This window comes from Molossus molossus, unplaced genomic scaffold, assembly GCF_014108415.1.
Source record: "Molossus molossus isolate mMolMol1 unplaced genomic scaffold, mMolMol1.p scaffold_m16_p_3, whole genome shotgun sequence".
NCBI lineage: Eukaryota > Metazoa > Chordata > Mammalia > Chiroptera > Molossidae > Molossus > Molossus molossus.
In genome coordinates, this window is record NW_023425366.1 from 31,060,014 (window position 1) to 31,074,570 (window position 14,557).

The window sequence follows — 14,557 nt, forward strand, 5'->3', positions numbered from 1 at the left end:
TGAGTTGTGCTTCTAACATGTAAAGTATGACATGCTGGGAGGTTAGCAGGGGAAATCCTGCACTTGGCCTCGAACACAGGTTCAGGAAAGTGGTTCAGGGCCCAGAGCTGGCACCAGCTGTACAAGCTTTGGGGCCCTGCCAGCAGGTAATATCCCCAAAAGAATGTGTGAATTAGGGAAGCTGAACCAACAGAAGACACAGACATAAAGAACCTCTTTCCTGGGCATTTCCCAAGCCCCCAGCCTGAGACCCAGTCAAGGGCAAAACCAGCTAGACCCTGCTCTCAACACAGCTGATCACCCCCCACTCCCAAAACACAGGCAGCAGCAGGAGCAGAGCGAGAGGTCAAACAAGCTGGAGGACACTGACCTCTCTCTACCCTCTCTTTAAAATAGAAAGCCAGGACTTCCTAGGAGGAAGAGAAAACCTCCCAGGTTGAGCTGAACCATTAACCAGAAGATGTAAATGCAATCCACCGGAGGTTCTCAGAGGTGAGCTGCATCAGAAGCCCTGGGAGGGGTGTTGAACAGAGTGCTGACCCCACCCCAGGGTTTCAGAGTCAGAGTCTGGGGTGAGTTCCCAGGTGCCCAAGTAGAGATGAACAAGAGGACCACTGGGCCCAGCGCTCATGGGGAAATGAGTCAGGCTTCAGGCCTCACATGCTTTTTTAAAAACTTAATTCCTTATCATACATCGCAATTTATAGAAAACATATGGTAAGACACTTGAAGGTAGAACCAGCATGTGTGACATTGTCTGGCATGTGGCTGGCACTTCCTGGGGTTGCATTTACTCATTCATTGAGTAAAATGTCAAGACAGGTTGACAAGAAGTTACACAGATCTAGCTCTTCTTTCATAAAACTCCTGTTATAAATAATGTAAATAAAGAAAGTAGATTTGTAAATATGCTTAAAAGCCACTGGATTGTATACTTTAAATGGTGAATTGTATGGTATGTAAATTATATATCAAAACAGCTGTTTTTAAAACTTTTTTTTTCAGTTCTCACCTGAGAATATTTTTCCATTGATTTCTAGATAGAATAGAAGAGAAAAAGGGTGGAAGAGACAGAGAGAGAGAAACATTAATGTGAGACAGAAACATCGATTGATTGCTTCCAGCACGACCCTGACTGGGACTGGGGATCCAACCTCCAACCTAGGTACATGCCCTTGACCAGAAATTGAACCCTCAACCCTTCCGTCTGAGGGCTGATGTTCTAACTTCTGAGCCAAACGTGCCAAGGTTAAAACATTTATTTTTCTTTACTTTCCCTTTCAAAGTATTTCCTTTTACTTTGCATTTGGGGCATTTCTTATCCCTTACACCTTTAAAGGCTTAAATTAGCTTTCTTCAAAAAAATGTTTTTCTATTTCTAGGCATCCTATGACTACTTTAATTATTTAATTTTATTCATTTAGACTTTTTTTTTTTTAAGTCATAGAGCAGTAGAATCCCATATTTTTTGAGATGGAGATCTAGATGTGAATCCATCCAATTTCCCAGGTAGAGAGCTTGGGATTCATTTTAGTGAAAATTACGTATATGTAGTTCTATTCAAATATTTAAAAATTAGATGACTCTTCCACAACTGGAGATGGTATTTCTTTTTTTTTAACCTCACCCTAGGATATTTTTCCATTTTTTGTACAGAGAGAGTGGGAGGGAGAGAGAGGAAGAGAGAGAGAAACATCGACGTGAAGGGACACAGCGAGTGGCTGCCACCCGCACGACCAACCCGGGCCGGGGACAAACTGCAACCAAAGTATGTGCCCTTAGCGGGAACCGAACCCGGGTCTCTCCGGACCGCAGGCCGACGCTCTAACCGCTGAGCCAAACTGGCCAGGGCTGGAGATGGTATTTCAAAAACATAATTTTTTTATTATTCCTTCAGCATTTGATGATGTTTTGCTATAGACTGAATGTTTGTGGTTTGCCTCAGATGCGCATGTTGAAATCCTAACCCCACTGTGATGTTAGGAGGCGGGGCTTTGGCAGTGATTGGGTCGTGGAGGTGGAGCCCCATGATGGGACAACTTCCCCTTTCAAATTACTTTCTTTCACTTTGCATTTGGGGCAAATTTCTCATCACTTAGAACTTTAGAAGTTTAAAATTCTTCTGCCATGTTAAGACACTGAGAGAAGCTGACCATCTATGAACCAGCAAGCCATCTCCCCCCAGGCAACAGATCAGCAGCGCCCTCTTAGACTTCGCAAGCCTGGGAACAAAGAAAAATAAATGCCTTTTGTCTATAAGCCACCCAGTGTCTGGTATTGTCACAGCGGCCAGAAAGGATTAAAATATGTCTTAAAGGCAAACATTCAGGAATATCCATTCCTTGGAGAGAAAAAGCCTTTTTCCTTTCTACAGAGACATTTTCTCAAGTACCCATGTTATTGATAAGGAAACACAGCTTTTATGTACTTGGTAAAAACTCTTAGGTCGAAATAAGCCATTTGCAAATTGGTAGTTAGACTCGCAGGATGCAAACAAAACGTTAATGTTTTTAGTTATTTTCATTGAGTTAACATTAAGAAATTTTTTCAGTTAATAGTATTTTAAGTATTTTCAGATCCAATAAAATTATTAGTAGAATCACTGTAAGTTACTGCCTTTAACAAATGAGATTTTTTTTAATTAACTCAATACTCTTGTGCATCACTATAAACCAACCCAATGGATTTAGGTTTGTTTACACCAAAGAAAAAATTTTAATGATTTCTACTAAAAACAAATTTACCACAGCTTCCCTGGTGCATTTTAAGTAACTGAATTTTTTTTTTTTTAGAGAAATGTATTTATTCTTCTTTTTGTGTATAGCAGTGGAGACTTAACCCCCCCCCCCCCCCATTCACACCCTCCCGCCATGGGCCCTCTTTGATCAAGTGCTCCAGTCTCCCAACCACGCCCTGCCACCAGAGGTTCTGTCCTATGTCTGCCTGAGTGACAGCTCTCTCATGTGATAAAAGTCCACTCTAAGCGACTAAGGCCAATGCATCTGTCCCAATGGATATGCCCCCAGATGATACAACTTAACAGCTGTCCTCCAAAGTAGGGTTTCCAGATTCTGCTAAAGGGGAATTCTGTGCTCTGTGGGACTTTCAGTTTCACTGAGGTGACACTTTGTGTATGGTCCCAACACAGAAGTGGTTTTCATATGTAAAATGACCAACCACCCGGGTTTATACAGGGGTTTCCCCGGACACATGCGGGACTCTCAGTCCTGGGCAGCCGGAATAAGTGGATGCCCTTAGAAGGCTAATGCCCGTGGATAAAGCCTCCCCACCCACCATAGCACATGGATGAGACTGGGGTCTTCAGAGGTGGCCTGCTGCAGCCCACCCTTCAACAGAGGAGGATATGTGGGTGACAAGACACGACAGCCGCTTGTTTCTCTGCCCCATGGTGCCTCTTATGTCCCTTTTCACTGCAGATGAAACAGGTGCCCCAGTGACCTGGATCTTCTGAAGCACAGTGGTCAGAGCAGGGAGACGTGTCTCCCGGTAACAAAAGGACTCCACACCGCAGGAACCTGGCTTCAAAGTCTCTTCAGCCCAGCCCAACAGTACCCTGCTGCTGCTGTAAATGGATTCATTTCCCACACCCCATTATCTAGCAGCAGTGAAAAAAAGCCTAACTCACAGCACCAGCAAAACTAACCCAGGAGCTATGTCACCGTGGATATTTTTAGCACATGACTCTTGTCCCTCGTGTTTTCAAATACAAAAGCTGGAAGGAAGAGATACAGACCGATCTTCCGGATATGAGAGGGGAGGGCCAGGCCCTTTGGAATGTCTGACTTGACAATGTCAAGAAGAGGCAGAAATGGAAGGAAACTTGTTCACAGCAGAGCAAGTGACAGAATCGATCTGAAAAGTCCCAGTTGGACCAGGTCCCGAGGTGGACCAGGGCTCCTAGCACTAACTTGTACTCATAGGAAATGTTGAAGAAAGAAAAATGGTTTCTAAGAAAAAAGGTTTGTGACGATCCCTGACCTAATAGCCATCCTTACCCCTCCTTGAAATGTTCTCTCCTCATCATTATAGAGTCTGGACTGTTTTTTAAATGTATTTTTTATTTGTTTTATTTTATTTTATTTTATTTCATTTTTCCATCACCTTTTATCCTCTCTATGCCCTCTACCACCTCCACCCATTCCCCTCCAGCCCTGCATTGCCACACATGTCCATGACTTCTCTCTCTCTTTCTTTTTTTTTTTTTGCTGTCTGCTTGCTCTCTATGAGCCGGTCTCTATTTTTCTTGGTAGTTCAGTTCATTAAATTCCACATATGAGTGAAATCATGGGGTACTTGTCTTTCTCTGATTGGCTTATTTCACTTAGCATAATGTTCTCTAGGTCCATCATGCTATTGCAAAGGGTAAAATTGTCTTCTTTTTCACAGCTGAATAGTATTCCATTGTGTAAATGTACCACAGTTTTTTTATCCACTCATCTACTGATGGACTCTGGACTTTTCTCATTATCCTCCAAGCCTTAGTCTGCTTCCATTCCTAAGGCAGCATCCTGGCCTCCACCCACGGTAATCAGAGGTGCTTCCAAGATACACCAAGACGTGGCCCCAGCAACCTTCTCTGCCCCCTCTCACCTCTCCCCCTCACACCCTGGCTTCATTTGCACCCCTGGCACAAACAGCCACTTTCACTGTAATCTAAACACTTAACATGAGAGCTAACCTCTTAACACATTTTTATGGTTACGAAAGGGTCCTCACCAAGTGGACATGATATTTTCTTGATGACTCCTTTCCGGTTGAACATTGGTTTCTGCCTTTTCCCTTGGCTGAAATGGAAGCAGTAGTACTAAAAAACCATCTTGAAATTAATTCACCCATAGACACAGCAGCTCCGCTCAGTGAGTGCCTATGTTTGGCATGCACTGTAGATTTATATAAGTTACTAATTTATTCCACCTGGACCCTCTTTGAGGTATTGTTATACTCATAATAAGCATCCCCATTTTCTGGATAGGAATCTAAAGGAAATTGTGGATCAAAGATCATGTGATTTGTCCAGAATCAAGTAACCAACTTAAGCCTACTATCTTTGGCCACCAAACCTGTTTTCTGTTCTAAGAAATGCTCTGGAGCTCTTCAAACAAGTGCACATGCCGATCACCTCAGGTATGCGTTAAGTGCTGATTCTGGTCCAGTCTGTCTAGGGAGGGGCCTAGGATCCTGCATTTGGGAAAAGCTCCTGGGTAATGCTTAGTAGCAATGGTTCAAACAGCCAATATTCCCAGGGGGTCCCCGCCCCACATACTGGCCAGGTCTGATCCTGCTTTAATTTCCAAAAGGGACTCTATACATGTTGGTGAAGCTACAGATAAAAGGTAATACATGCCTTCCTTCATTATTTTTCCAATTTTTTATTGTGATGAAATACATATAACATATAGTTTACCATATTAACCATTTTTAAGAGTTGCCTTCCACCCTGGTTACATAGCTCAGTTGGTTGCCAGTTTAATCCCTAGTCAGGGATTAAAAGAAGCAACTACTGAATACATAAGTAAGTGGGACAACAAATCAATGTTTCTCTCTCCCCCTCTTCTTTGCTCTCTGAAATAAATAAATAAATTTTAAAAGAGTTGTCTTCCTTCATTTTTATTAAACTACTGATTTTGGAATAGGTATAGACTCATGGGAAATTGCCTCCTTCAGCCATCCTCCCCAATGCCAATGTCTTGCATAACTAACAGTGTAAGAGTACTGCCATGGAATGAACATTACTGCAATCCAGAGCTTGTTCAGATGTCCGTGTGTGTGTGTGTGTGTGTGTGTGTGTGTGTGTGTGTGGTTCTCCGCAATTTTAACTCATGTACAAGCTCCCTGTAACATCTCCACAATCTAGATACAGGGCTGTTCCATCACCACAAGGCCCCCTCCTTCCCTACTACCTGTTAGAGTAATGAACACCCACTCCTCTCCCCAAAGCCCTAACCAGGGCAGCCTCTAATCTGTTCTCCATCTCTATAACTCCATCATTTCAAGAATGTTACTTAATGGAATCATATGACATAATCATTTGAGATGGCCTTTTTTCACTCAGCCTAATTCCTGTCTTCCTTTATTTTTAAACCAATTTCATGCACCCTCCTTTGTCTCAGATTAGGTGCTACTATAACTTTATTTAGCACCCTTTACTGGGCACCTCCCATGAGCACTGCCCCTGCCTCTTCATCAGCCTCCTTCCACACCTCCTGCGTATGTCTCTCAGCTGGACTGTCCCTCATCACACATACCTACTTGGGATTGAATATGCAGAGCTGACATAAATATACCTTTAAAAGCATATATTTGTTTTTATGTTACTTTGAAATTGCTCTCAAATCCCACCACTCCAATCCAATTTTGCCATCAACCCAACACTACCACTTGGGATTTCATGTCTACCCTAATTTCAGTATCTCTGATTTAGGAGAAATAAGTAAAATCCATCTTCAACTGCCTTTCAAATTCAGAAATACCATTTAAAAATAGTCTCCTTTAAATTCTTATATGTACACACACACACTGAATGACATCAAGGATTCTTACTATCCTACTTCATCTTAAAATCTAACCTCATCTCACACACACACACACACACACACACACACAGCATACGCCCACCATCATTCCTCCAGGCTGTCTAAATGAGCTACTTTACAACCATTTCCAATGAAACATATGTTCTTTGTTTATATATTTTTATAATTTCTCTATATCCTTCTTATTTCTTTTAAGTAAAAGGAATTACATATTGTTTTACAGATGTAACTATTTTTATCTAATTTGGAGAAATTATAGAATATAATGTGGTTAAGATTTAGAATTACTGGCCAAGTAGGCTATAAAGTCAGCTTCAAGGAATATCAAAGAAATATCACACCAACCACATTCTCTGAATTAGGTTTAAAAATTATTTTAATAAAGCTTAAAAATGTATATTTAAATTTTAAAAACATAATTCTAAATAACTTCTAGGTAAAAAAAAAAAAAAAAAAAAAGAGGAAATCATAATGTGACTTAGAACAAAACTAATAAAATATCACATGTGAAAACCTGTGGGGAAAGCAGAAATGATACTTTGAGAGAAAACTGACAGTAGAATTAACCAGAAAGAAAATTTAGCCCGACCGGTGTGGTTCAGTGGTTAAGTGTCGGCCCACGCACCAAGAGGTTGCCGGTTCAAGTCCCGGTCAGGGCACATGCCCAGACTGTGGACCTGATCCCCAGTGGGGGGCGTGCAGGAGGCGGCCAATCAATGTTCTCTCTCATCGATGTTTCTATCTCTCTCTTCCTCTCCCTTCCTTTCTCTCTAAAATCAATAAAGAAAAAAAAAAACTGTAAGAAAATTTAATAGAAAGAAAATCAGAAAGTAATGACACAGTAAAGAAAGAAAAGATCCAAAGCAAAAGTTGAATAAAGTAGATATTTTTGACGATATATGTCACAAAAGAGAAACAGCACAATTTCAAAAATATAGAAAAACAGGATATAATACAGTTATAACAGACATTAAAAAGAGAACTACAAAAATGTCATACTATTAACCTTTAAAACTTAGAAAAAAAATGGGACAATTTCCTAGAAAAATAAAGGTTAGCATAACAGATTCAGGACCAAAGAGAAAATCTGAATAATCTTATAACTATTAAAGAGTTACTGACTGACCTAAGGCTCTGATAGGAGGGCGTGAATTTTAGTAATTTACAATCAGTTAAATAACACTTATAGTTTTTCCTATATTGCAGCCATATCTAGCAGAAGTTGTCATTCAACATAGTTTTGAATAAGAGCCCGCGTATTATATTGATATGAATGTTAGATGAATAAATGAGAGTCCAAAAAAATTTGTATACCCTATTATTGTTTTAGATTTTTTTTTAATAACACCTCTCCCATTAGTCTTCCTTTACAAGCACAGGATGGGAAAAAAAATCAGATGTTCAAAATCACCCAAACCACCCCACCAGATTTCTAGCTATCCCATTCTCGGGTGCAGCCAAGAGGCAAGGCGGACAGCTCAGAAGCCCCTGGGAAAGCAGTGCGGGTTTAAAGGAGCATGGTGAGCAGGGTGGTCCAGAACCCCGTTCTCCTGATGCTCTACATGCCCTCTTCTCTGAGCCCACTCTCTTCAACTACAAAATGATGGGGGCCAATAACCCCTAAAACCCCTTCCAGCTCCAAAAGCCAGTGACAGTGGTCCTTCCAAGCTTCTGAAACCTCACAAAACCAAACACACAAACACACAAAACACACAAACCAAATACACAAAAAGCTGCGTTTAATGTAACCCTTCCCATCAAAAGTAAAACAGGCCTCTGAGAGCTGATGCTTGTTGATACTGAATGATCAGAATAAGAGAGAACTTGGTACCTCCTACTCAAGTACCTATCTAAAATTTTCCTTAATAAAAATAAATTTAAAATAAGTAAATAAGCACTTAAGGTTAGTGAATAACATCTTACATAAACAAAAGCAAATTCACACTTAAGAGGATACATCTGAGCTTGGCCTTGTAACTTGCTTCAGCAGATGTGACACTGAACCTTATTGGCTCTACTTGCTGCTGTCTTAGAACTCTGCTCCTGTCATGGAGAGTTTGCTGGAGGATGAAGGACCACACGGGAACAGCGATCCCAGCCAAACCCTTCCTGGTCCTGCCATCCGCAGCTGATCCCAGCTGAGGGCAAGTCCAGCCAGGATCTGCTGATCTGGGTCACCCTTAGCAAAATGTTTGCTGTTACACACATTTGTGAGATTTCAGTTATTTGTTATGCAGCAATGCTGGTGGCCAAAGATAACTGATACACTTATATGAAAACACATGGGATACTTTTTATGATATAATGATGAACAAAGATTATACATTTGTCCAGACCCATGGAATGTACAACGCCAAGAGTGAAGCACAATGCAAACTAAGGACTTCAGGTGCCAATAATGTGTCAGTGTAGATTCACTGATTGTAACAAATCTACCAGTCTGGTGAGTATGTTGAAAATGGGGGAAGCTGTGCATGTATGGGGGAAGTGGGATGGGAAATCTGTGTACTTTCCCCTGTTTTGTTGTGAACCTAAAACTGCTCTAAAAAAAATTAGGTCCTTAAAAAAACAAAAACAAAAAAACACATGGGCCTTTCCACTGCTACTGGGCCCGGAGCATCCCCGCCACGGTCCGTGGAGGAGGAAGAGGCAGACATCTGCCAGCCTGCCCCCCACAAGCCCAGGTTTTCCAGGCTCACTGCAGCTGACACACTTCTCTGCACCAGGCCCTTGGGCCCCAGAGTCCTCACCCTTTCTCCGTGCTTGATGGCCCTCAGCATATGTATGGCGGTGTAAGGCCAGAACCCACTTTCTCTACTAACTAGTGCACATGCAGGCCGTCAATACTGAGTCCTGGCAAATGCAGAAGGGCTGGGCATGCACCCCAAACAACTTGGTTTCTCATTTGAGGAAAAGGTGAGTCCAGAGTTTATATATCTTCTATAGCCTTCGAAAAACCACCACCAACAACAAAATTTCTCACATATCTGTCAAGATAAAGGTCCCAATCACCACTACAAACCAACAAAACATTGAAGCCCCTCAAGAGTAAAGGGAGACACCCCCACATTGGATGTGTGATGGGTTTTGCTAGTCGAGGGGCCTTTGAAAAATGTCACAGAGACCATGGAATCTAAACGTGCCTGAGAAGAATTACATCAAGAAAGGCGTGCAATGTTTTAAATTTAGCATAATCGGGTCTAATTTGGCTCAAGAGCTGTCTGACATTCCAACTGTCCTTCTGAACGATGAAGACAGCACAAACATTTCCTTAGGTTGCAGTGCATCTCCAGAGTCACCACCGTAAAGGTGAACCTCCAGACATAATAAGATGAGAAGAATTAAGAAAAAGAATTATGGCAGCTTTCACCGTCCCTAATTCAAAGGGAACAAAACAACCATAAATCTAAAAGACAGCGAGAGCATACTTTAACTGTTACTAGAGAATTATTTGACAAATATTTACATGTTGCATATTAAATTATGCAGTCCTTTTAGAGCAATAAATATTTTAGAAGCAAAATTGTGTGCTGAGCCGCAGCCAATAGTCTACCAATTGCAGGAGAAGGAAAGAACATATTTTCTTAAACGAAACACATGTGATTCTTAGTTACTCAAACCCAGTGAAACATCTGTCAGCTCAGGCAGAGCTCCCTTCTAAACTGACCAGAGACAAGCAGTTCACAAACACAGCTCAGAAAAACTCTCAAAGCCTTTAGACTCATTTTTCTTCCAGGAAGCTGGCTGTGAGCTGCACCTGTGAGCTGTTCATTCTGTAGTTAATGCAACTACCTACCTCTCTACTCCACCAAAGCTCTATGGCTTTATGTGAGGTTTTTACTGTCACTAATCATGGTAATGTGTGGACCAGGCCCAAAGGGCTCTTGCCTCAGGGACTTTGCACTTGCCATTCCTCTTCCTAGAGTGTGCTCTCCCCCCAGATATCTTCTCTACATCTTTACTGAAATGCCACCTAATATCTCAAATAACCACCCTCAATCCCTAAACTCCTGTACGGTTACCCAGCTCCAGGTGCTGCTGGCTTAGATAGGGCAGGAGGAAAGACCTCCCTAAGAAGGTGACCTTATGTTAAGAACCTGAAGGCAGTGAGTGAGCCACTCATGTGGCCCCAAGGTTGGACACTGGCATGCTGAATCCAGTTTGTTTCCCAACTTCCTATTTCTTAGCCAGCTATTCTAGGCCAGCCCCTCACCACCTGGCCCAGTTCAGCCTTTCCAATTTAAGATCCCACATTCCCTGCTCAGTGCCATGCCACGACCAAGCACACTGCACATGCCTGCCACGGCTTCCAGGACTGTTCTCAGCTCCCTGCATCCAAGCCACTAGTCCCACATCTTCCCCATCCTGCCTCTGGACTGGGCACAGCTGACAGAAGATATGTGCTTTTACTTGGCAACTGGTGGGACCCTGAGCCTTTGGTTTATCTCAGGGGGCAGGGAGGTTTGTCTCCAACTGTGATCTGGAACTCTCTGAGCTCTTCTCTCCTTAATTAAAAGGTTAAGACGCTCCAAGGCAGAGACAGGCTCATCTTCAAATCTCCTAAGGTACCTAACCAGTGCCTTGCACACAGTAGGTCTGCAGTGAACACCTATGCAGTGACTCACTATTCCATTTGTACTTTAAGACATTTTATTCTTTCTGGGTTTTTTTTGTTTGTTTGTTTTTGTTTTTTTCAGGGAGACGGAGACTGAGCAACAGCACCTAGAAGTCATGGGAAAAGCCCGATTTGGTGGGGAGCAAAGAGGAGGAGGCACAAAGCAGAGAAACAAAGGGCTCTCAACCAAGAAGAAGAGCCAAGAGAAAAAGCTTTGCCTTGCAGGAGAGAAAACAAGGTAGACGGTGCACTTTTCCAAGCAAGGAGAAGGGAAGTGCATGAGAAACAGGACAAGATAGTAAACAAGGGCCATGTCTGAGTACTGTGTGTTAGGGCACTTCATACTCACAGCCCCAGGACGGATGAGCTATCCTTTGCACTATTTACAGGAAAAAACAGGCAGAGAGCCTCAGAGAGGCTGGAGGCAGCCTCTCCTTTCCATTGCTCTCTCCTGACTCTATGCTGGGGCTTTCAAAGTTGCCCAGAAACTAGATCTGTGAGCCCCAAGCCCCCTGGGGATGGTTTCCGTTATTCTCAGTTGGCTCTGATGCAGCTGTTTTCAAACTTTTATTTTTTCATCCCCAAAGGAAATATCATAAATCTGAGCCCAGTGGAGCCTACGGTGGGGGCTGAGTGAGCCAAGCCTGCCAGTGCTGCCCACCCCAGCCCCTGGAGACCCAGGGCTGCCCAGGACATGGGAAAGACCTACTCCACTCATGTTCTCCTACTCCATTCTGTGGGCTTCATGAAAGAAGTCTCTGATATAAACATTTGTATGTGAAAATTCACCTTGAAAAAGTGAAAATAGAGCTGGAGAAATAGAAACTCAAAACCCCAGTCACGGCCAGGGAGGGCCGAGGGAGGGCCGAGGTGTGGGCACTGCCCTGTGTCCCAGCAGGGCCAGGGTGATGCTGCCAGTAAGGCCTCACCATAGCCCCTCCAGCCCCAGGAAACTCGGGGCCTGTGTTGCCTGACACATTACAATCACAGACCCTTCCCCAAGCTCAAGTTAGACACAGACCTGTGGCTCTCCCAGTTCCTCCACACTAAAGCCCAGCCCAGACCACAGTCAGAGACAAACCTCCCTGCCCCCTGAGATAAACCAAAGGCTCAGGGTCCTGCCAGTTCCCAAGTAAAGGCACAGATCTGTCAGCTGTGGGCTCCTGGGCAAAAGCACTTGTGTTTCTGATTTGTGCTAGCCTGAGACTGCAGATATCTCTCGGGACCTGAGGAATGTGACAATCAGCTGAGACTGCTGCTTGTCCACACAGCACAAACTATCGGGCACTTGGCCACGGTGGTAACCCTGTGGTTTTTCCCTCCAACTTGGTGGGTGGTGTTCAGCGAGCCAGTCCTCAGGTCTTTGTGAGCCAACTTTTTCTTTCCTTTTCTAAACATTTCTTGCCTGTTGTGAGTCTTGAGACTACTAACCGAGAGATACTGTGTGCCTCTCTTTCCACTCCCAACCCCGCCTACCCTACCAGGTGGGTACCGGTCCCCAGGCCCAGGGGGGAGCGAGAGGTGCCGAGAGAAGGAGATGGCAATGGCTCGCGGTGGTGACCCTGGGGACACCAAGTCGGAGATCACGTTTGACCGGTCGCCGCGCGGGTTACCAGGCAAAGTGGGGCGTGGGATAGGGACAGTAAGCAGGCGATCTGGGAAGAAACTCCGAACCCGGATGGCCCGAAGGAACCGATCCACTCTCGGGAATGGAAGGAAAAGGGCGGGGGCAGCGCGAGAGACTGAGGTGGGGCAACTGGAGCACTGGGAGGAAGGGGTTGCCCCCTACAGGCGAGGAAAGCAATGGTCAGAGGGGGCCCAGGTTAAAGAAACCCAACGAGGGGCTTCCGAACCGGATCCCGGTGCGGGCCCCAGGAGGAAATCAGGGACCAGAGGACCCCGGGGGCGGGAAACAAGAACGCACCCAGTCGGGTGAAGACACGAGACTAGGTGTCTCTCCCGCAGGGTTGTGACCTAGGACAAATCAAACTCCCCCAGCCCCGGACGGGCAGACCACGCAAGCCTCCACGCGAGCCTCACGCCCAGAGAGCGAGGAAAAGCCGCTTGTTACAGTGGTGAAGCCTCCGCGGAACCTGAACAGAGTCAGGATTCGAATGGTGTGGGGAATGGGAGGGAGGGTGGAGCGGACCCGAACGCTGCGGAGACACCTGCTTACCCGGCCGTTGGGGTCGGTCTCCTGCACCTCCTCAACGCGCGGTCCCCGCCGCACCAGCGCCTTCAGTAGCCCCACGTCGTTGGCGCAGGCGGCGCGCAGGAGGGTCGCCGCCTCCGGGACGCCCTCCGGGACGCCCTCCCGGACGCTCTCCGCGCTCCCGGCGCCGTACTCCTCCTCGCTTAGGGTAGGATAGAAAGAGTCGTCCGAGGCGATGCTGCGGGTGTCGGGCAGACGCGAGAAGTCTTCGTACTCCTCGTAGTCAGCGGGGTCCTCCCCGGCCTTGGCGTCCCGAGGTGGAGACGGCGGCTGCGGAGACACGCAGAGCGCCCCACCGCCCTCCGGCCCGGGCCCGACCAGCAGCACCATGCTGTCGGCCCGGGCTCGGGCCGGGGACGGGGCGTGGGCCGGGGGACGGGGACGCGTGGAGCGCACCGAGGTCACCGTCCCTTGTTCCCTGCGGCTCCAGAAAAGCAGGGCTGTACGCACTCCAGCCGGGGGAAAACGAGCGCCAGGCGGCTGCGCCGGCAGACTCAAGGCACTGGAGGCTGGAGAGAGCCCCTCCGGGTGGGAGGAGCGCGGGGGCTTTCCAAGCGCCGCGGGCGGACGCGGGCGGGGACCCGGCCGGAGGCGGGAGGGGCAGCCGCGCGGTGGGGTGGGGGTGGGGGGAAGGCGCGCTCCCCGCGTCCCCGCCTCGCGGACCGTTCCTGACCAAAGTTAAGAATTAAGAAGAGGCTGCTCGGCACCGCGGGAACAGATCAACCAATCGGTGCTTTGCCCCGGAACTGAGCAAGGCACTCTCAGAACCAGAAGCAATAACTGAACAACCTGAACGCGAGTGTCGCGGGCGGTGAGCGGCCCCGCGCTCCCCTCCCCTCCATCGGCCATTGGGGCGACGACGAAAGTGGAGGTCGAGGGTCGCCACGGGCTGAGCCTGCGTTGCGCGTCAGGAACATCCAAACCTCGGGCCCAGCGCCGCCCAGGGAGTCTGGCCTTCGGGAGAGGGTGGGGAAGTTTCTCAGCGTCGGAGGAATCCAACTCATTTGTCACCTCACCCAGAGTCTAGGCTTCGGGGCCATCTCCATTAATGGCTTAAGACCGAGGAATCTCGGGGTCACACTGGGCACCGAGGACACGTCGTTGCGGGGGAGGTGACGTCCACCGTGGGGGCCCCGGGCCGCAGCTGCGCAGCGGACCATGCCGCTCTGAACCGGG

At 46.3% G+C, this 14,557-nt stretch overlaps 1 protein-coding gene across 1 annotated transcript in view; it reads right to left on the reverse strand.

Annotated features, from left to right (window-relative positions):
- The window catches only part of ANKRD33B (ankyrin repeat domain 33B), a 68,868-nt gene extending 54,968 nt beyond the window's left edge, over positions 1–13,900 (reverse strand). Inside the window, exon 1 of the mRNA XM_036279498.1 lies at positions 13,346–13,900. Coding sequence (XP_036135391.1) covers positions 13,346–13,711 — 366 coding nt within the window. The 5' untranslated portion in view covers positions 13,712–13,900. The remainder of the gene's footprint in view (positions 1–13,345) is intronic.
- Positions 13,901–14,557: the final 657 nt, after the last annotated feature.